This window comes from Ixodes scapularis, unplaced genomic scaffold (assembly GCF_016920785.2).
Source record: "Ixodes scapularis isolate PalLabHiFi unplaced genomic scaffold, ASM1692078v2 PGA_scaffold9__187_contigs__length_104089568, whole genome shotgun sequence".
NCBI classification, from domain to species: Eukaryota; Metazoa; Arthropoda; class Arachnida; order Ixodida; family Ixodidae; genus Ixodes; species Ixodes scapularis.
Window position 1 is genome coordinate 56326264 of NW_024609884.1, and position 21721 is coordinate 56347984.

Genomic DNA, 21721 nt, shown 5'->3' on the forward strand with positions numbered 1-21721 from the left:
TCAATCTTATCTGCCAGATATGTTTGATGAAGGTGCCAGATGACTGATGCATACTCAAGCTGGGATCTGACAAGAGCAGTGTAGGCAAGAAGCTTTGTATCTGGGTTTGCTTGGAACCAGTCTTGTACACGTTACTAAAAAAAAGTAATCGATTACAATTACTATTACTCTTGGCTAAAACGTATTCGATTAGATTACTTAATTACTCAACGGCAAAAGTAATTGGACATTACTTAAAGAAGTAATCGTTACTTTTCAGATTACTTTATTGTGTGAAGACACATCTTTAGCGCTCATAACAATGAACTACTTACAACCTATATTTCACCTTTGCACAAGTATTGAAGAAAAACTGGCTCCCTCTTCGTGGTCGTTGCACCTTCACGATGCGGACACAAGCATAGAATTCGTTTGAAGACGTTTAATGATTTGGGCGTTCGCCAGTGTGTGTGTGTGTGGGGGGGGGGGGAGCGGAGGGGGTACTAGAGCTTGTTAAGCTTGAGCAAGGGTTGTCGCTCAAAGTTTGCGTCGCTCATTTTATTATTCACATGTGGATGAGCTCGCATGTTATACAAAAGAGCAGCAGCTCCAGGATTTGAAACGGATCATGTGTAGTATCCATTAGCAGAAGAGATCGCCCCGACCACTTCTCAACTCTAAACATTGCTTGTCACAAAGACCACGTAGGGGAAATGGGGAAATATTTCAACTGCCTTTGCTATATTTTGCATCTGTTTTAATCATTCTTCGGTTCTGGTTCTCCTACGGGCTGCGAGTAGGTACCCTAAGCAGGATTTTTTTTTTTTTTTATAATTTCTGTGTCTGTGTGCGTGAGGGGGCTAGTTTGAAGGAAGGACTCACAAAGCTACATTCTGTTTCCTGAAACTTCGCCCTGAATGGCCTTTGTCACGCACTGTGGCTTCCCTGGGGCTTCCCAGACCCAGCTCGAAAAAAAAAAAAAAAACGGACATTCCACAGAAACTGTACATAAAAAGAGATTGACCTCGTTTCCTACAGCTCCGCAAAAATCTTTCTTTTTCCGTTCGAAAAAAAAGAAGCTCATTTTATTTTTGTCATTTCAAAAAAAAAAGGCGTGTGCCCGGGGGGGGGGAGGGGAGATGTCCCGTGGACAAATTGTAACGGTTACAAGTAATTTTATTACTTCAAAAAGTAATCACATTACTCTTGTGATTACTCCCTAATAAAAGTAATCAACGGATTACAATATTACTCCAAAAAGTAATCAATTACAAGTAATTTGATTACTTGTAATGCGTACGGTACAAGTATGCTTGGAACACTGCTCGTTTGAGAAAGCCAAGAGTTTGCGACGCCTTGTTAAGTCCGATGAGAGATGAAGGCCAAGATATTTAAAGGATGACACACTTTAATGTGTGTCATCCTTTAATAAATACAATAAAGTACATGTAAGGGGTGAGATGTCGTTTCAAGTTGAAGGTCATAGCTTTTGTTTTATGTGTATTTATTTTCACCAGCCACGTGTCACACCAGTTCAAAACTGTGTCTAAGTCATCTTGTAAAATTGTACTATAGTGAGGGTTCATAATGGAACGATAGATGACGCAATCATCCACGAAAAGATGAGCGCAAGATTTGATGTTAGAGTGAAGATCATTGATGTACACGACAAAAAGCACGGGACCCAGTGCGGACCCCTGCGGGACACCTGACGTCACGGGAAGAGAAGACAGGAATCACAACTGATAGGTGTCTGTCAGTCAAAAAGTTTTTAATCCATTTAACAGCACCTGTGGATAAGTTTAGTATAGTCCGCTTATATATCAACTGGTTATGTGGTATGCGATCAAATGCTTTCGCAAAGTCAATAGAAATGGCATCGACATGTCCGGACAGGTGAATAGAATGATGAAGGTCATTTAACAACTCAAACAGCAGCGTCTCACATGAATGTTCACGCAGAACGTCGTGCTGGTTAATAAAAAGATTAGACGTTTTCAAATCCCTGTAACGCAAAATTAGAGCGCAGCTCTTGAGGAGGAAGAGGGGAGGGTACGGAGGGGAGAGTATGCCCCTCCTCCTCCTCTGTACCCTCTCCTCCTCGTCCTCCGTACCCCCTCCTTCTCTTGCATACCCTCCCCTCCTCCCACAATTTCCTTGCTAAATTTAGCTGAAAAATGTATGCCACGTGACCTCAACAGCAGTTCAATTCCCTGCTAAATTTAGCGGGGAAATGAATTGCTCCGAGGTCACGTGGTGTCAATTTCCCCGCTAAATCTAGCAGAGCAGCTGAATTTGTTCATAGGTAGTGTGACACCAAGTCATGTGACATCATTTTCCTCGCTAAATTTAGCAGGAAAACTGAATTGGTGTTGAGGTCACGTGATGTCAATTTTCCCACTCAATTTAGCGGGGAACTGCATTGCTGTTGAGGTCATGTGATGTCAATTTTCCCGGTACATCTAGCGGAGAAACTGAATTTGTTGATAGGTGACGTGATACCAAGTCATGTGACATCATTTTCCCCGCTAAATTTAGCAGGAAAACTGAATCCGTGTTGAGATTATGTGATGTCAATTTTCCCGCTAAATTTAGTGGGGAATTGAATTTCTGTTCAGGTCACGTGGCATCAATTTTCCTGCTAAATCTAGCGGAGAAACTGAATTTGTTCATAGGTGACGTGAAATTGTGTGACGTCATTTTCCCCGCTCAATTTAGCGAGGAAACTGAATCGGTGTTGAGGTCACGCGACGTCAATTTTCCCGCTGAATATAGCACGGTTACGCCGACGGCACAGTGGTCACTAATTTTGTCAATAACATTTAACCGACGTGTGCTCAGGCTGCATTGTAAAAATTAAATCCAACACAGCATCTCCATGTGTAGGGGTTGTGACAATCTGCTTTAGTTGGAAATAACTCGCCATCTCAAGAACTTTTAGGCATTCCCTCTTGTTTGCACAGTAACTAGAAACTTCATTTGCTGTCCATTCTATACCAGGATAGCTAAAATAATCTGCCAGGACTATAGGAGTGTTAGGGAACTTTGACTGTAAATCATCTACAATTTTTGTTAAGTGGTCAATAAACTGTGCCCCGGTGTCCGGTGGTCTGTAGCACACTCCGACTAAGCACCTTTGAAAGCCTATTCCAATTGTAAGCCACAGAATCTCAAGCGCTGTATCAACTGCAATAAATGACGATGGGATGCACTTTCTTACGGCGATCATAACCCCACCTCCCGCCCTGGAGTGAGACCGGTCCTTTCGATAGGCTGAAAGCAGCCCTGCAAATGTCAACTCTCAATTTGCTATGTCTCAGCCGAGCCATGTCTCAGTTCCCAAAAATGACATTAGCGGAACATATATCAATGGAGGAGGATGGAAGAGAGCAAGTCATCCTGTTTCGGTATTAAACTGCGAAAGTTGGCAACAAGAAAGGACAGCTGACCAACCTTCATGTTGAAAAGGCTGCCGATTGGTTACGTTCGAAGAGTGATGATCCTGACAGGGCACGACCTGTCCGTTGGTAGGATCACATTTGTAAAACGCATTGTTAAGAAAATGTGTGACAACAAAATACTTCACAAAAAAAAAAAAAGTTCTAAAGAAGTCTGTTTTGCTGCCTAAACAGCAGTCTAATGTACCCTGAGGTGCTCCAAGTAAAAATAAAAAAAACATAACAGCTTTAGAAGAGTTTATTGTCTAAAATCGGAAATGGGTCGAGCGCAACATCTGGGACATTAGAGATGGAATGACCCTCTGAATATTTTAGTCACGTTTAGCTCCTACGTAAGAGCAGGGAGGTAGTGCGAGTCTCTGGCAGCCAACTAGGAGAAATGAAAACTCACTCTGTGGGTGCAAGAGAGTTGAGCACTTCGCAGAATGCCCCCTGATGGATACTGGCTGCAGAGCCAGGGTACATGCGATAGTCCGAATGTCCTGGTTCCCCCAAGTTCACAATTCGCAGAGGTACGGCAGAGTAATGCTTGAAAGCCCTGCAATCATTCATGTGACAACTTAGACACATCATGAATTCATGGATTTTATAAGAACACAACAGCTGTCTGTTTTGGTTACATTTCCACCTTAATTACATCTCCCTTGTCTCCGTCGTCGTGCAGGAACCACCACATTTGGTACTCAAAAATAGCTCTATTTTTACGAACAAAGCCCAACAATATACTTTCTCCGAAATGCCCGCAGAAAGCCGGTCATTGCTATTTACAGAAGCAAGCCACCACATGATGTGACATGGATAGCATTGGGGTTCAAAAATGTGATCTGTGCAGAGACTTTGTGCACTTAATGGCACGCTCAGTGTCCCAGTGTAGGTAGCATCTCTGAATTCAAACATTTTCTCAGTCGTTTGCTGGACACCTTTCATAGGCTCCAATGATTGGCTGTGGAAAAGTGGGTGCATGGGCTTCCTTCATAGAGAGACTAGTTTATTTTCAAGAGTAAATATGGTATATATAATGGCATAAACAGTTGGATACCCCGTAATATGACTGGAAAAATTCGGTGCCTGCATGTAGCAGGCTGGTTTTCATCAGAAACATATTTCTACCTCGTGAAATTTTAATACATTGCTCTGTTTCAGTAAAAACAGGATGAAATAACTACTAAACTTGAATGCCAGACCCAGATGGAGATCAGTGACACTGTTACATTCTTCTAACGAGAGGCGACAGGCACCACATGTTGGGATTGGCAAATTTCATGGCGACAGTAGTCAAATCAAGTTTAAGATGAACTGTGTGTAATCTGGTTTAAAATTAAATATGCACAGCAGGGGTAACACAGGAAGTCAAATAAATCAGGGCAAATGTGGTGATTGGATTGGACTCCTTTGGCTTCCCCTTTGTAACGGGGGATCACAGAACCTAATGATTCTATATCTAGCCAGTTGGCTCCTCTGCCACTTCAGCTGTCATTTTTGCAAGCTCATTTCTGTCGAGGCGCCTACCTGTATCCTCCCCCTTTAACAGCACCTGTGAATAGAAGAGTACACCTACGAGTCGGTCGAGCGCAAAAATACGTGCTCCATGGCATGGGTGGAGTCGTTGGACGAGGTGCAGCCTCGGAAGAGGGCCAGAAGGAAGTAGTGACCAAAACCCTGGCCTAGGCGCTGCACAAGCCGCTCATGTAGCACCTGCTCTCGCAGGGAGGCCTGGAGGATGCTGTTTCGCCGAAACCGGTACCAGCCCACCACTTCCTGTAAACCGCAACCACTTTATGAGAAATGTGCACTGCAAACTGTTACTAATACAGCAGCACAAACTCTGGAACTCATAACAGGCATCTCTTGCACCAAACTTGCAGCATATATAAACTCTTGCCCGCTCGCAAATAGGCATGTCTACCCATGCGAAGTTGTTCAAATAAAGTTTCTTCAAGATATTGCTACGGTGCAGGGTCTTCAAGATCTTAAAGGGATACTACAACGAAATTTCGGCGCTCATTTTTTGCTCTATATGTGTTCAAAAAAGCACCATTAAATCGAACATACCAATATCTCGTTAAAAAAGTCACGAAAAGGAATTTTAAAACGAATTAAACGATTAGCAAAGAGCACCTGGTGGATGTCGCTAACGCCTCGCTTGTAATGCCCGTCTAGCAACCTTGGCAGCTAGTGACGGAGGTTGTCTCGAATCCGGCCACGACGAGCGAAGAGGGGCAGCAGGAACTCCCCTCTTCCCGAGAATACCTTTTGTGTGTCAAAGAAGTCGCTATTGTCCCCCTACAAGATTATAGAAGATTAACCCGTCACTCAAAATTTGTACAAAAGCAGCCGCTTCGGTGGCTGGAACGACTAGGCCATCCTCTCGACGTCAGCCTCGCCGTAGCTTTGCTCGTCTTGAGACGACCTACGTCACGATTGCGTTGGATGTCACGTGGTCTCCGCTGGGCCTTCTCCGAGCGCTTGCGAAAGTGGGCCGTTTATAACGAAAAATACAGCCACCAGGCTGAAAATACAAACGTGCGATTGTCATTTACGGATATTGTGGATCATATTCAACCTATTTTTGAACACGACAGGAATATTTCAAATTTCGTTGAAGTATCCCTTTAAAAGGGTGTTGGAAGATCCCGCAGTTACGGCGATTATGGAGAAAGTGATGCAACTACACTGAAGAGAGATTGAAAATGGTGGTTCTTGCAAAGATCCTGAGAAGCTCTCTGCGTCCTCTTCTTTGCCTTGATCTAGCCCTGCTTTATGCTCATTCCTTTCTTTCGTCCTTGTATTATTACACCCCTCCCTGCAGGAGGAAACAGCAGTTTTCGCCGTTTTGTGAAACAAAGTATGGCTTGAGCTCAGAATGTGAATGCCCTGCGGTTAGTCAGCATGCTGGTTTTCGGCCAGTCTACAAGGCTTAACAAAATAACTGATGTCGGTGACTTAGCCGATAATCTGGTATGGGCGTCAATAGTGTGGAAGGAGCTTTTAAAGGGGTAGGGCAAGGATTTTAGTGTTGAAAGAATTGGCATTTGTATTTTTTATATTGTTTATCTAAGCACAAGTGACCAAAAACGCGTCACCTTGCTCCGAAAAACTGCTACTCCAGTGCGTAATCGCAAATAAGAAAAGGAAATATTTGCCGATCTGCAACCGCTTGTGGTGGTTAACGGAACTGATGTGCGACATACTCTGGGGGATACGCATCAGTGAACAAAACCTGTCCCCCTTCGCTGCTACACTCGCTGTCACCCCCGTGGCGAACCGCCTTTTGTGTCGATCGCTCGCCGTGACCTTCGACGATGCTAATCCTTTTAAAAGTCGATAATCGCAAAGGAAGCGGCTGGGGCCTCTGAAGAGAGAACCCAAGGGGAAACCACATGATCCCCCAGAGTATGTCACTCGAAGGGTGATGTGGAGAGTTGAGAGACACTTTGACCTTCTATTTTTTTCATTTTTTACATAAAAACTAGAGCTTGCAAAAAAATATGGTTTTCTGTTCTTCGTTCCATAGGTGACACAGATTAAATTCAGCAGTTAATTGGCCAAAGTCTGAAAATCGTTGCACCGCCCCTTTAAAGGGTAACTCCGGTCAAAAGTCGAACCATGACAGATACCGATTTGCGGAGACTAAATACGAGCACTGCCAAAATATGACACTAATGGGAAACTGCAATCCACTCTAACACTAATATTAAAAACGCTACCACCAGCTTCTCCGTTGGTTGGGCGTTTGTCAAGCGACCTTGTGCCCTGATAGGTCGTCTTCATTTTCAAGGTTTCTTGCTCGTACTGCCACTTCTTTCGCCGTGTTTTTCTGGTGCATTTTCAGCTGTCCCAGCGGATGATTTGTGCTTGTTATATTTTAGCGGTCGTAGTTTGTGAGTGCTCTTCGGCAATTGTGCACAAAGAGTATTGACTGTCTGCTCAATCAAGTGTGTCATGGTGCTGAAGGTGGCATTCACTAATGGCCATAGTTTAGTCCGTTCCCGCTCGGTGCAAGCACACGATTAGCTTTCACGATGCTTCTGCAACGTGCATTGCACGCCACCAAGATAGTAGTTCTTCTCAGAAGATAAGTGGGCGGTTGTTCTGAGCCTGCGTTCATCATGGCAAACTTGCCTTTCGGCCAACAACTTCATGAAGGTGTATTAATATTTGCTACAGATGTTAGATATCTGCAAAGCAAAGCAGTAAAACAGCCATAGCATCCTACCTGGGTCGCTAAACTCGTCGAACACAAAGTTGGGGCCGAAGTCGACGGAGCGCACCGATTGGCCTATAACGACGATGACTTGGCGCTTTTTTCACCGACGTCCAATCGGCGCGCTCCGCAAACTTTTGGCTCCAACTTTGTGTTTCACGAGTTTAGGGCCCCTGACTGACCGGAACTGCTCTTGCGACTACCTAGGCCAGTCGTACGTTGTGCAGTACTACAATACAAACTTTGCATCACACGATGGCTATGCAGCTGATCTCAAGGGTTGCCACCAGGGGGGGGAATAGGGGGTTCTGACCCCCCCCGAAATTTTTTTTCTGGGTACGGCCCTGGTCGGTGCACTGGCAGCCAGCCGATTTTACTCTCCACCTCTGCGCACGCGCAGTGGCGCCGGTCGGCTACCGGGTACCAAACCGGGACCGGTTCTACGGTTTGCTGTAACTCTCCATTATATGCCACCGATGCACATGATTCATAGGCGAAAATAAGACAATAGACACTTTCAAAATGGCCGCCGTTGTCCTTGAAAACCCCCCCCCGAAATTTTTTTCTGGGTACGGCCCTGGTTGCCATCATGCTCGAGTTGGTAGTATCAGTTTTGTCGTAGACCCCAGAAGCAATACAAAACTACACAAGGCATCGAACAAAAAACTGACACCCCATAATTCAGGGACACTTCCTTCACTAAAAACTGTCATAACCCTAAAATTGAGAAAATGTACCAGAGTCACTCTTTAAGCAAGGCCGAAGTGTTGTTGTGTCCAGGACCAAGTCTCAAGGGGAGTATGAGACAGCACGGCGAGTTTGATCATGGCAAGCACAGTGACGATCTTGTGAGTCGAGCGTTTAAAAGCGTGCCAGTTGCCGCAATTCTTTAGCACGGCATATGGTCTCCAACGCATAGTCTGCGAGTGTTGAGTCATCTTGTAATGGCAGAAGAGAATCAATCACGAAGAACAGTTTGCAGCCAAAGAGAAGATGGAAAGGGGAATAACCGGTTATGTCGTGGCGCAAAGAGTTATAGGCAAAGGTTACCTATGGAAGAACAGTGCCCAAATTGCAGTCGTCGGATGATATGTACATAGAAACCATGTCGGAGATCATCCTGTTGAGACATTCTACCATCCCATTGGTTTGTGGGTGGTATGTCATTGACCACTTGTGCATTATGGTGCAGAGGCACAAAAAATTTCAGCAAGAACTCTCGATACAAAAGGATGGCCACGGCCGAAGATGAGTACTCTTGGTACACCATACTTCAGAATGACTTTGTGTAATAGGAACTCGGTGATGTCAACAGCTGTCCCAGTCAGAAGTGGTCTTGCAACCGCATACCGAGCAGCATAATCAACTGCTACTGCGATGCACCGATTACCAGCAGAAGAGTCTGGAAACGGTCCGAAAAAGTCCACTTCTACATGTTGGAACATGTGGTGGGAAGGGGCCAGACACTGAAGTAGTCCTGCTGGTCACAAGGATGGTGTTTTCAGACGCTGGCAGGAGTTGCAGGAAGACATATTGCTTTATGATATGGTACATATTTTTCCAGAACCATTGTATCACATGGGCATAGGTGTGATTGACTTCCAAATGGCCAGCACATGGTGAGTCATGAAGCTCGGTGAGCACTGGTCCGAAGACTCAGCCAGATGGCACATCTGGCTGAAAATTTTGTTGATAAAGGATGCCACCTCGAATGGAGCAGAGGCTGGACATGAGAGATTTGTGCAGGAAGTGATATCATAAGAAATAATTTCCAGAGTGTTATTGCAGCATTGCTTCCATCCTATGTTTAGTACAGTGGATATGTAAAGCAGCGGGAGTGTTGTACGATTAGGAGTCCACTGGGTTAATAGGCGTCGAGAAGGGCAGTCGGCATCTTGGTGAAGCTTTCCCGATTTGTGGATGACGGTATAGTCCTATTCCTGGAGACTGAGAGCCTAGCGTCCAAGGCAGCCTACAGAAGCTTATAAGGATGAGGTCCAGCAAAGTCCATGTTGATATGTGATGATAGAAAAAAGATGGCTGGTGTGTGTGCAGATAAGATCGAACACGCGAGTCCGGTTCGCATTTTTGTTTTTCTTTATATTTTTATATGTTACTCCCCAATATGTGGAGAAAACGAAATCACAAATGTTTTCTAAAAAAAACTACCAAATATCTCTAAAGAAAAAAAAACATGACTGCCCGAAGACGGTAACACAGTTTTCGGGCTTTGTCGGTCGTGTCAGGTTTGACTGCATGTAATAAACAAACTAAAAATACAAAAAAAAAAAAATTTTTTTTGAAGATGCAGTAAATTATTGTTGCCATATTCTTGAATGTTTACACAATTCTAAAATTATATATCGCACTTAAAAAAGTCACATATTTGGCTGCTTTAACATTTTGACCCCCTTTTTGTGACTCGTTATTTTGTTGTGTGTTAAGGATATTAAACTGGAACTTTTTTCATGTCTTTCATAAAAGTCTCTTATCAAAAAATAAATTGCTGCTCTCGTTGATAATTGAAATTATTTAGAGCGCTTAAAACATGCCCAAAATTTGAAAAGTTTTGCAACTTCAATGTGCAATTAAAAAAAAAAAACATCTTCGATCTGTTTAAAATTTAGAGGAATAACTCTCCTTCACACCCTCGTAATATTCCACTAAAAACATGTTGCATCATTTTGTCTCCGTCAAAAGTATGGCGCTTTTAAATGTATCTTTGCACGTGGACATTTTTGCCTAAGGCCACCGCCGCACTGGCTGCCTTCCAGTTTTTAGAACTTCTCGCAATGTCCTGTTTTTTGCTGGTGCACAAGTCCAAATTAAACATCTGGACCACTCTAAATACATGCATGAACTGAACGTAGCTCAGGACGGCAGTTCGAAACACCAAAGATGCAAACTGTAACGAGTGCACCCTCTGTGCTTAATTGTTGCATAGGCAACTGCATGGTCGAGCGAACTGAAACACAACCCGCCTCGAGACACTAGGCACGATAGAAAGAAAACATATATAACCAAGAAGCTCCCAACCCCTAACACACAAAAAGAAGGAAAAAAAAACCGCTTTCAGACATTGTTTGCTTAAGTAAACTGACGGTGCTGGAAGAGCCAGGCTGGTAGGGTTTTTATTTATTTTTACATAAATATTGGCGCTCAATGCTCAAGAGAAACTCCCCTGACCAACAAACCACCGGACCCACACGAGTCCACGTAGGGACCCAATAAGTTGACGATAATCGCCACCGAGATCAGTGGTGTAGATTATGAATGCAGCGGAGTTGACGAGACAAGGAAAAAAAAATGGGGGTGGGGAAGTATATAGGTTTGCGCACACCGAGTATAGCATATTTGAGGAAGGGATAACATAAAGGACGGACAGACAAAACTTACAACTGGCAACAACAATTATTGCACCGCGAGTTAGTATACACGTGAAATTAAAGGAATCCGTCTGTGATGAGCGTCGTCGTCGTCCATTCTTCAAGAAACTTCCTCGTCGCCAATGTCATAGTCCGCATAAATGCGTTTATTTAATCCATAACAGAACGACGCAGCGAGGTGCACACTGCTGCGTCGTAAATTGAAAGTGTCTCGAGGCCCTGGTAACAGCCGTTCTCGGTGAACGAAACTTGATGCGTGCGAGCGGGGCCGAGGGGCCTAGGAGGTCGGACATTATACGAAAGTTCTTATACGCATAGTCGCAGTATATACCTGAGCGCGCCACCGGATACTAGCAATATATATCATAACCGCTGCTTGAACATGTTGAGTGCCAATGCATTTTTATTTATTTTATAACAATGACCGAGGACGCGCCAAGCGACAGCCGGGACAAGCGGACAAGCCAAGGTGTCAGCGGAACTATTTATTAAAACAGTTGCGTAAAAAGGTAGTAAAAGTGCTGATCCTCAATCCCACCGAGCTGTTATGTTCAGTTCTTACATTTACAGTGTGAACCGAGGTATTTTATATCGTTTCGTGCTGGGGAATTCTGTTTAAGTTCACACGATCGTGCAGTGGCCTATGGAACAATTAAGCACAAAGGGCAGGCTCCCCAATAATCCAAACTTGTGCACCAGTCAAAAACAGGACATTGTGAGAAAAAAATTGGAAGGCAGCCAATGCAGCTGTGGCCTTGGGCAAAACTGTTCACGCATGGAGGTACATGTCAATGCGCTGTACTTTTGACGGAGACAAAATGATGCAACATGTTTTTAAAGGAATATTATGACGGTCTAAAAGAGAGTGATTCCAAAAAGAGAGTGATTCCTCGTAATTTTAGAAAGATTGAAGATGGTTTAATTTTTAGTTGCACGTTGAAGTTGCGAAACTTTTTAATTTTGGATATGTTTGAAGTGCTGTAATTTGAATTATAAACTAGAGCAGCAATTTATTTTTTGATAAAAGACACTTTTATGAAGGACACATGAAAACAGTTTCAGTTTAATATCCTTAACACATAATGAGACAATGAGTAACAAAAATGGGGTCAAAATGTTAAAGCAGCCAAATTTATGAATTTTTTACGTGTGATAAATAATTTTTTAGAATTCTGTAAACATTAAAAAATATAGTAACAATAATTCACTGCTTCTTGAAAAATATTAATTTTTTGGGTATTTTTAGTTTGCCTATTACGTGCAGTCAAACTTGATAGAACCGACAAAGCCCGAAAACGGCGTTGCCGTCTTGGCGCAGTCATGTTTTTTTGTTCTTTTTTTTAGAAAACATTTGTGATTTCGTTCCCTTTACATATTAAAGAGTAACATATAAAGATAGGAAAAAAAAAAAAAAAGAAATTCAAACCGGACTTTGCGTGTTCAATCTAATCTGAACACACCCTGAAGAGGTATGGACAAAATTGTCACGATAGACCAGACGACAGCCAGGCATTCGCACTCAAAGATGGTGCTGGTGTAGTTTTGTTCAGCTCCTCCCCACTTATACTGCCGTCCCCCCCCCCCTCCCCCCTTCCCTGATACCCCGAAAGATATGGACAGCTCAAGATGGATCGTAAAAAGAAGAAAAGTTGCTTGATGATCGAGAGCAATATGCGCGCTGCAAATGCCAACGGAAAGTATAATGCGACCATCATCTGCACTAATCAGGAGTTTTGAGGGGGATCGGTGGCCGAGTGGTCTAGCGCACACCAGCTCGGAGCACGTGGAGGGAAAGCTTGCGCTGCAGAACCCAGGGACCCTGGCCTCGATCCACACCCCTGCCCGTTTCGATCTGGATAAACATGGTCGTGCATCACTACTGCATGGCGCATGTTAAAGACCCCAGGCTAGCGTTTGTACTACACTGATTAAATTGCTCATCTACAACTGGGAAACAAGTCGCCCGTTGAGACAGACTAAGTTCAGGCTGTTTAAACATACACAACCAAAATTTTTTTTTTCATGAGTTTTGAGTTGAGTGGGGTGAAAGGTTTGTATACCCTGATGCATCAAATCTTTTCTCATTATAGAAATGGCAACTCCTGTGTCCTCAAGGGCATATATAAGGACACAGTTTATTCAAAGAGGCAGCTGATTATGGGCAGTGGTGGAAAGGGCATTCAGAGGATTTGGCTGCAGTGACAGTGATGCAGCCTCACCACTTGAAGCTGCATAACTTAGTATTCTGAGATTCAGCAATCAGGGGCCAGCGACCGGAGGCCGCGAGGGGCAGGTGACAAGGGCTGGCAGCGACGGAGGGAGGTAGAGTGGTGGTGTTGGGACAGTGCGAAAAATCCGTCGTTCGGAGAAGGACCAAGTGGTGATGACGGAGCGAACTGATCATCGAAGAAGTAGTAGTATGTGGTTGGTTGTTCCATTGGCTGCGGCAGTAATGGGCGATGTGATAACAGCGCTACACTGGAAGCAGACTGAATGGTTGTCCGGTGTCCTCCATGCTGCTGGGTCTCGTAGTGGAGCTTGGCCTTCATGAGTTCCTATATTGTATAAGCTAGGCGGTAGAGGAAAGACTACGCTTGACATGACAGTATCGGAATGTAAAGTCGGCCTATTTCTTGGTGGATTACAGCTTGGACCGTTGATATAGAGTGCGGCTGTAGGTCTTTGGTTGAGCGAGAAACCGTAGTGATTGGGAGCATGGCTTCTAGCGCACGGCGGACAATTTTGGCTACCTGTTCCAATGAGCTTGGAGTTTCATCACATGTGGAAGCAGTCATGGCATTAGGGTGCCAGATGAAGTTGGATGTGAACCAATGTTTTTTACATCTTCAAATCGCCAGCATTCTTTTACAAGTGCGTTGATGGTCATACAGTCTTTAAAAAAAAAGTAGCTGAAAAGTGTCTTCAGTGATGCTCTTCAGCACGTGCAAAATTTGCTCGGAGTTGGCCATGGAAGCGTCTGCTTTATGGCATAGAGACAAGATATCTTGTATGCATGCAATGTATGACTCGGCCAAGGTCAGAAGAGCTGTTGAGTAGAATTTAGTCCTTGCACATGTCCCACAATGCGATAGTTTCTTTGAGGGCAAAACCAGGTCTGCGCTAAACCTTTGAGGTAAAAGATGATATCAGCAAGCATGAAATTGGCGTCCCATCTATTAAAGATGCTGATGTGCTCATATAAGAGTCTCCATTCCTCAACATCCTGATTTCCTGTGCCAGTGGAATTCTCTGGGCCCCGCAGGTGGGAGATAACATGTGGCAGTGGAATTTGCAGTGGGGCGCATCTTCAGGCATTCCGACAAGAGGAGGAAGGCGGTGGTTTCGAAGTTCCAGGTCTGGCAGAGTAAAGGTACCAGAGAAATACTCACCTCCACAAAAATGTTGCAGTGATTATGGAGCGATTTCATTACACTGAAGAGAGAGAGAAATTGAAAATAGTGGTTTTTTGAAAAGATCCCAGGAAGCTTCCTGCTTGTTCTTTTCTTTCTTCCATGTAGCAACATAAATTTTGGACTGTGCTATAAAGGAAAGGTAGACATTGCACATTCAATAAATTCTTTTCTTCTTTTCAACATGTTTTTGCCCCGCAACAACTATCCTTTTGAGCATTTCCTGGGAATCTGGAGTAGTCCCTGGCCCATTTAGAGGTGATGTTCCCCCCTATGAACTTCATTATAACAAAATTTTCAAACACCACTGCTCACAAAGTTTGCAAAATAGGAAACACTCAGCTCAACTCCAGTAATACTGATACCCTGAGTTGGAAGCGGGCACCATGGTAGTTCAAGCAGACGTCGACCTAACTAAGACAAAGAAGCCTTGCCTTTTGCTTGTCTCGCAGAAGAGCCGCCAGCTTATCCACAATAAGGTGGCACCTCTTGTCGTAGAACTCGAACAGGTCGCATGGTATGATTGAGCAGATTTCTGAAAGCAGAGTCCCAAATGCAGCACACAGAAGTGAGCTCCCTTTACATACTACTGCATACTAAGCTTCTGCAGCTAACGGTATACAAGATAACTTGGTTTCACCAGACCATTAAATTAATTTCCCATGTAGTTCATGACACAGAGCCTAGTGTCACTGAATACTGTGTCAGAGTACTGCATTCCCATTCTTTAATGCTTTGCCAACAACAGTTTCACTCTAGCTGAATATGTTTTGATTTTCTGTGACATCATTGGACGACAGCGGTCACTTAAGACGTGTGCCGCCACTATCATTGTCACTGTTTCAAATCGCCACCATAGGCCGCCATATTGTGGTCGGCCAGCTTCTGCTGCAACGCTCCGGGTTGCTTCTCATCCACTTAGTGCCGTGACGCAGGTATTTTCAAGGAATCGCATCCTAACGTTCCGTCTTTTGCGGCTCCTACATGCCTGCTTGTTGTGCCTTTGAGTGCAGAAGCAGGCCAGAGAACTGCAAAAGACTCTTCCACTTCTTGTTGGGCAAGAACGCTACTGTGAAGGGGAAGAGTACTCGGCTTGCAATTCTAAAACAAAAGAATTCCAAGCCCAATGCAGGAAGCACGCCTTGTGAGGCGAGCGTATTTCACTGGTCTTCTCCGCATCTTGCTCGTTGCCTCGCAGCCGATCAGGCTGCTTCGATTGAGTTTGGTTCGGCACAAGCAATGCTTGAAGGAGCGGCTGCTTCTGAATAAGAATTCAATTGCAGTGTTTTCTATTCAAATTGCTTTGCTTCATATGAAGCGTGAAAACCGGTGTAAAGAGTAGCTTTGCATGCAAACTTGGAAGTATGAATGTCCGGGTAACTGATAATGCAATTTAAGCAAACACTCTTGTGTGAATAGGCACTCAGACAATTGTCATCAGATTATTTTTTTATTGATTACATTGGTGTTTCTCTGCGTTGTGGCACGAAAAAAACATGAATGAAGCCTTGACATCACGGTCTTAGACAGGTATTTACTTGATGCCCCGAGCAAAAAAGATGCATCTTGCTGCTCAGGTAGTTTGACTGATGACACAAACACCCTTGGGGTTTGCAGATTAGTGAGCAGTTGATTTCTTAGCAAGCCATTCTCAGAACTCATTGTCGGTTTTATCTGTCTGCATTAATCATTTGCAGAGATTGTGAAGACTGTCAACTGCCTTGAGAATCGTCATGGGGAAATCATTACTGGACTTTTCTGCAAGCTTCATCTGGCCAGCAAAGCAATTGTCAAGAAAAAGACATCACAAGAGCTTGAGGCCGTTTTATTCTATCATGTTGCTGTCCAGTCCTGAACATCTTCTATGCAGTTGTAAATAAATCAATGAAATGCTGCTGCACTTATTCAATGGTCTTTTAAATGCTCAAAAAACATTAGAAAATACCAGCGGCTTAATCTGACGGCAGAAATAGGTAACTAATCTCAAAATGAGATATTTGACCAGTACAGTATGACTGCCAAGCTGGGGTCTTTAACGTGAACCACGCATTAATGATTACACGAGTGCAGATAGACTGCAATGTCAATGATGTCGTAAATGATTTATGGTGGCTATCCACAGCGCCATACACTTACCGGAAACACCTGTTGACAATGCCAACGGCACACTATGCGAACAGTTATAGTACAGTGTACTATGCAAGGCTCTAAAATGGTGGCACGGACATGGTTGAATTTTAGAGCCACGGCGCGGAGCTTGGGAGTTTCGGTACTCTGGAAACCTATTCAGTGACTCTAGCAGAGCCCATGTAGGCCCTACGTGATCCTCAGGTGGGCCTGACTGAGGCGCACCAAGGGCAGCTTGCTAGTGATGCGGCTATTCCTACCAGCGGATACGAGGGATTTTTACGTCCCGTAACCGGTTCCGCGGACGCAAGTAGGTACCTTTATGAGTACATAGTGGCGTGCCAGCTTGTGCTACAGCTCGTGCTGTCAACTGCTACATGTAGTTGCCATGAGACCTTGCAAGGCGAATGCAGATTTTATGGTTTCATGGTGCATGGGCCAAAGTGCTGGTGCACAAAGACTGGATAATTTATCAACTCAAAATGAATTTTGAAGATGTGCCTCGTAAAACTTCACCTAAATATGAAAGAAAGATTGAAATAAAAAAGTTGTTTTACAGCTTGAAATGGCTCTTTGCATTGTGTAGAAGTGATTACATAAATTAGTATTGCTATTTAATTCTAGTTTAGCCAAAAGTGGTGGTTTTCCCTTTAGGAACACTGTTGATTCTTTTCACTGTTTTGCTTTGCTTATCCTGCGATTACATGCTTTCTTCCCACTGTTTCCTGACCAATTGCCAGACCATTTCACCGACCAACAAACTGACTAACGACTGATTTGCGGACTGATTGTGACACCCTAAAAATAAAAAATTTTGGGGTTTTACGTGCCAAACCTACGACGGGCATCTGGCACGCCCCAGCGGAGGACTGAGGATTAATTTCGACCACCTGGGGATCTTTTGACGTGCAACCGAAAGCTCGGTTACACGGCGCCTTCTCTGCAATAAGCCTCTGTCATATTGCGGGCACCTCGGTCAGGATTCGAACCCGCCACCTGGGGATCCGTAGGCCGGTGCCGGGCTTGATTATGACACCCTAATCTCCAGCATGTCAATCCGACTTGCATGTCTTGGCAGTATGGCATGTTAATGTAGAGCAGAGAATGTGTGCTACGAGACCGCCTCAATCCCCTTGACGTCTTGGATGAGATCGTAGCTGCGTCCGTTCACAAATCGCACCTAACGGGCATCGCAGTTTGTGCTTAGTTTGGATTGGGCGGCCATGTCCTTGCCGACGCCATTTGCAAAACAGCTGTTGGCGGCGCTAGGTACCTTCCCCTTCCCTTCCCTTCCCCCTCCCCCCCAAAACCGGTCACATGAGCTTAAAATCCCTCATGCCTGCCAGGAGGAATGGCTGCATTCACTAGCAAAACCGTCCCAGGGGTACGCGCTGCGCAAGTTCGATCCTCCGAGAAAATCAAGTATGCCAGAATGGTTTGTCTTCGTGCCCCGGTTCCGCACAAAACACAACTAAAGATGAACACACTCTCACTCAAGTTTGACGACAGCTAATACAATATGGTGGGCAACCAAAGGGATACTGCTTTGTGTGACAGGGGCATGACAATACAATTTTCTCTTTGCACTCCTGCTGGTAAGGAGGAAGCATTTAAAAGAGGAAGGGCTAACCCACTTTTTATGGTATTTTTAGTTTATTTTAGGAAAGCAGGGCATGCAGACCAGTTTTTTCACATGTGACAGTAGGCCACATGGTCTAGGCTCATTTAGTACTCTGGTTGGGCCACATGAAAATTTTGTTTCGTGTGCCTCCATAGTTTTCCTTACTGAGGTTAGTCTCCTCCCTCTCGCTGTGTAGCTGGGCATCGCTGATAGTGTCCGTGATGCGGCTGGTGATTTCTCCCAACAAGAAGCCCTCCTGCAAAGTCAGGTACACAAACAGCTTATGGCACCAGAGAGCAAGAGGGGACTATGTTTACATATTTTAGACTACTATTTCAATCATAGCTAGGCAGAACTGAAAATTCACATTCTTCAATAGCAAATCAACTGCATTAGCTTTGTGCTTTGATCACTAGGTGCTGCTGATTTCGTTAAAGTCCCCAATAGACGTCTTTATACCCAATGGCCAGGGATGGGCAAAATACATGCAAAAATGTATCGAAATACAAATACAAAATACTTAGTTAAAAATGTATTTAATTACAAATCTAATTACATTTCCAAAAAAGCATTTAAGTACAAGATACAAATACAACCAAATGTATTTGGTCTCCTCCAAATACTTTTCTAAATACATTCCTCAGAATTTGCGTCAGTGACTTCAGGGCACCTGCAACGGGTTTCTGGGTATCTCATTTTAATTTTGCATCGCACACTCGGGAGTTAGTGTGCGAGGCTCTAGTAACGTAATAGAAATATTATCACAAAAAAAATGTAATCAGCTTGGACGTAATAGGTGAAAAAAGTACAGAGCTTCAAGCAGCTTTTTTTGTCGATTACATTTTGGTATAGACCAACAAAGAACCGAGACGACCAAGATGCGCAGCGCTAGCTAGAGAATTTTTTATTGTTGCAACTCGCACCAGTTACGAAAATCTGGACGACCCGCGCGTTTAGAATGTTCCAGGCAAATATATGGATGGAAATCAGGCTGGAAAGCATCACAAGTTGTCAAAGGCACTTATTTAGCCAGTCTGCCTGGGAACGTCGATTTCGTCACTATTCTTGACCTAGACAAGCACCGTAATCACAAAGTCACTAAGCACTTCTGCATGATTGAGAGACACTGCATTCGGTGCAGAACATAGTTTTCTTCCTGCTCTGGACAGTGACAATAAATTTGAGGGATGTATTTTCACCCACAAAATTGTATTTAATTACAATTGTATTTGAAATACCCACGTTTTAGTATTTAAATACACACGTCAAATACATTACCCAATTTGTTATTAAATACTAATGCAAAATACACAAAGTATTTGAAATACGTATTTGAAATACTTGAATTTGAAATACTGCCCATCCCTGCCAATGGCTATTGCTGCAAGTGTTATAGCTACGTTAGTGATAAAAAAAAAAAAAAAAAAGCTAGCTAGCTTAATAAAATGAGGGCAGTGACAATGGCAAGCATCTTTTTGTAACGATGCTTTTGTTAGTTTCACAAAAAAAGGAGGCCAATCGAAGGTATTTTGTCCCGACACTGTGACCGAAATCCAAAAAAGGTATTGACCCACATCATTTGCACACCAAGGCTGTCATGCGGATGAAAATTCCAGGGAAGTGAAAAAGGCCTCAAAAGAAATTAAACAAAATATCAACCCGTGACATCTGCACACTAAAGCCGACATGTGGATTAAAATCCTAGAGAAACAAAAAGAGATTTGAATTAAATGCCAAGGGAATGAGCCACCCAAGTACAAAAGCCACAATTCTGAACAATGGCTGCCTTCATAGGGCCTCAGTCTTCTCGACAAGGACTATTGGTGATGTACGCAACCAAAAGCGTCCTACTAGTCGGAGTTCTACGATTGGTCAAACGCCCACTATGACATTTTGAGTACTATAAAACCCTTTAAGTTTGCGAGCCCTTAATTTCCGCAAATTTTGCAAATTGAAAAATTCGCGAAATTTAAGGGCACGCAAAACTTTTGGTCGTTAAGAGTTTCAATGCAGGCATCTGGAATTCGCAAAATTTAGTGGGTGCGATTTTGATCTTCGTGTCCGATTCACGAAAAATGGGGGCCGCAAAAATAAAGAGTTTTACAATATGATGAATTATATTTCCGTTGAAGGGCTCAGGACATAAAAATGAAACGGGTAGATTATTCTTGAAATGAAATGCTCGTAGGCTGCTTAGTGTATATACACCAAGCTTCACAATTTTAGAGCTTTATAGTAACTGCAATAACCAATTTACGAATGTTAATAATTTTTGCCTGGCAACCAGGCAACACTGTACAAGTTAGTCGCAGTGGGTTCGGTGCTGGGGTAACGCCGACAAGGTTTGCCCAGAAGAAAATTGGAGCCTCCCTCGCCGGGCAAGAGGTGATGTTTTTTTTGTTGTTTTTTTTCCCGATCCCCAAAGGCCATCCTGGTGATATCCCAAACTGCCTGGTGATAGGGGGAGAAAATTGGCTTAGAAGGGTGGGAGGAATCATATGTTTGTCTTTTTAGGCTTGGACTAGGTGGCGCAAGCTACTGCCCGTTACAAAGGGTACAGCCATTGACATCCATCCATCCAACCATGGTGCCCATAAACCATGTGATCATCATGTTTGCTTAAACACTCTGTGATGCCACTGCAAAATTGTGATTTGGAGCAATTTTGGGAGTACCTGAAAATGACTTTTGTGGCACTTTAGAGTATTTAAAAATGGATTTTGGAGTAGCACTTTGGAGCACATAAACATAAAATTCAGAGCCCCTTCGAGCACCTAAACATTACTTTCCAAAGTACTTTTAAACATGCAGAAATGATATCTTATGATCACCTAAATTTAGTTAAGAGAATTCTAAAGTTTGCAAATGTATAAGCCACTTTGTAATGTTGGTCTCCAGAGGCATAAATACAAACATTTATCTTCCATAAAAATCGAATGTGAGGGATTACTAAACAGATCTTTCTCATACAAAAAAAAAAAAGTTGATGCAACTGTTCATGCAATTTACTGTGCATTGTTTATTTTGAACACAACCTATCAAAGGCCCGTCCCTTAAAGCTTTTGCAGCTTTCATGCTATCGGAAAGGCTTTTGGCAACGATAATGTCATATTTTCTGTGCAGGTCCAAGTGTACTGTTGTGCAGACTAAATTGTCTATCCATCTAAAAAAAATACTTTACTAAGAATCCATTTTACCAACATAAAAAGGTCAATCTGTGAGAATGATATAGAACATGAAAGGTGAAGATACATTCTAGTTTTATTCAGACTGCAAGATGAGGCAACATTGCCTCAGATGAAAAGGTTTGTCAAGTCTGCTGATAAGAATGTCATCAGTTCTGTTTCATAAAACGAAATATGATGCTAGAAGTCTTTCAGTCTTACATTTAACAATGGGAGAAGGTAGTGAAAACATTATCCCAGGAAAGACTTTCCCAGTATTGCATCATGAAGCTTTTGTAAAACATCACGGATTATTGAGCTAATGGCACACCTGCCACTTCTCCGACAATGCAGTCAGTGATTGCCATCAAA

The 21721-nt window shown here is 43.4% G+C and overlaps 1 protein-coding gene across 1 annotated transcript in view; it reads right to left on the bottom strand.

The window, feature by feature from the left end:
- The window catches only part of LOC8033255 (BRISC complex subunit Abraxas 2), a 44536-nt gene that overhangs the window by 13059 nt on the left and 9756 nt on the right, over positions 1–21721 (bottom strand). Inside the window, exons 3-6 of the mRNA XM_002403134.5 lie at positions 18351–18441; positions 14872–14972; positions 4996–5195; positions 3829–3975 (exon numbers count right to left, since the gene is read on the bottom strand). Of these exons, the coding sequence (XP_002403178.1) occupies positions 3829–3975; positions 4996–5195; positions 14872–14972; positions 18351–18441 (539 nt within the window). The remainder of the gene's footprint in view (positions 1–3828; positions 3976–4995; positions 5196–14871; positions 14973–18350; positions 18442–21721) is intronic.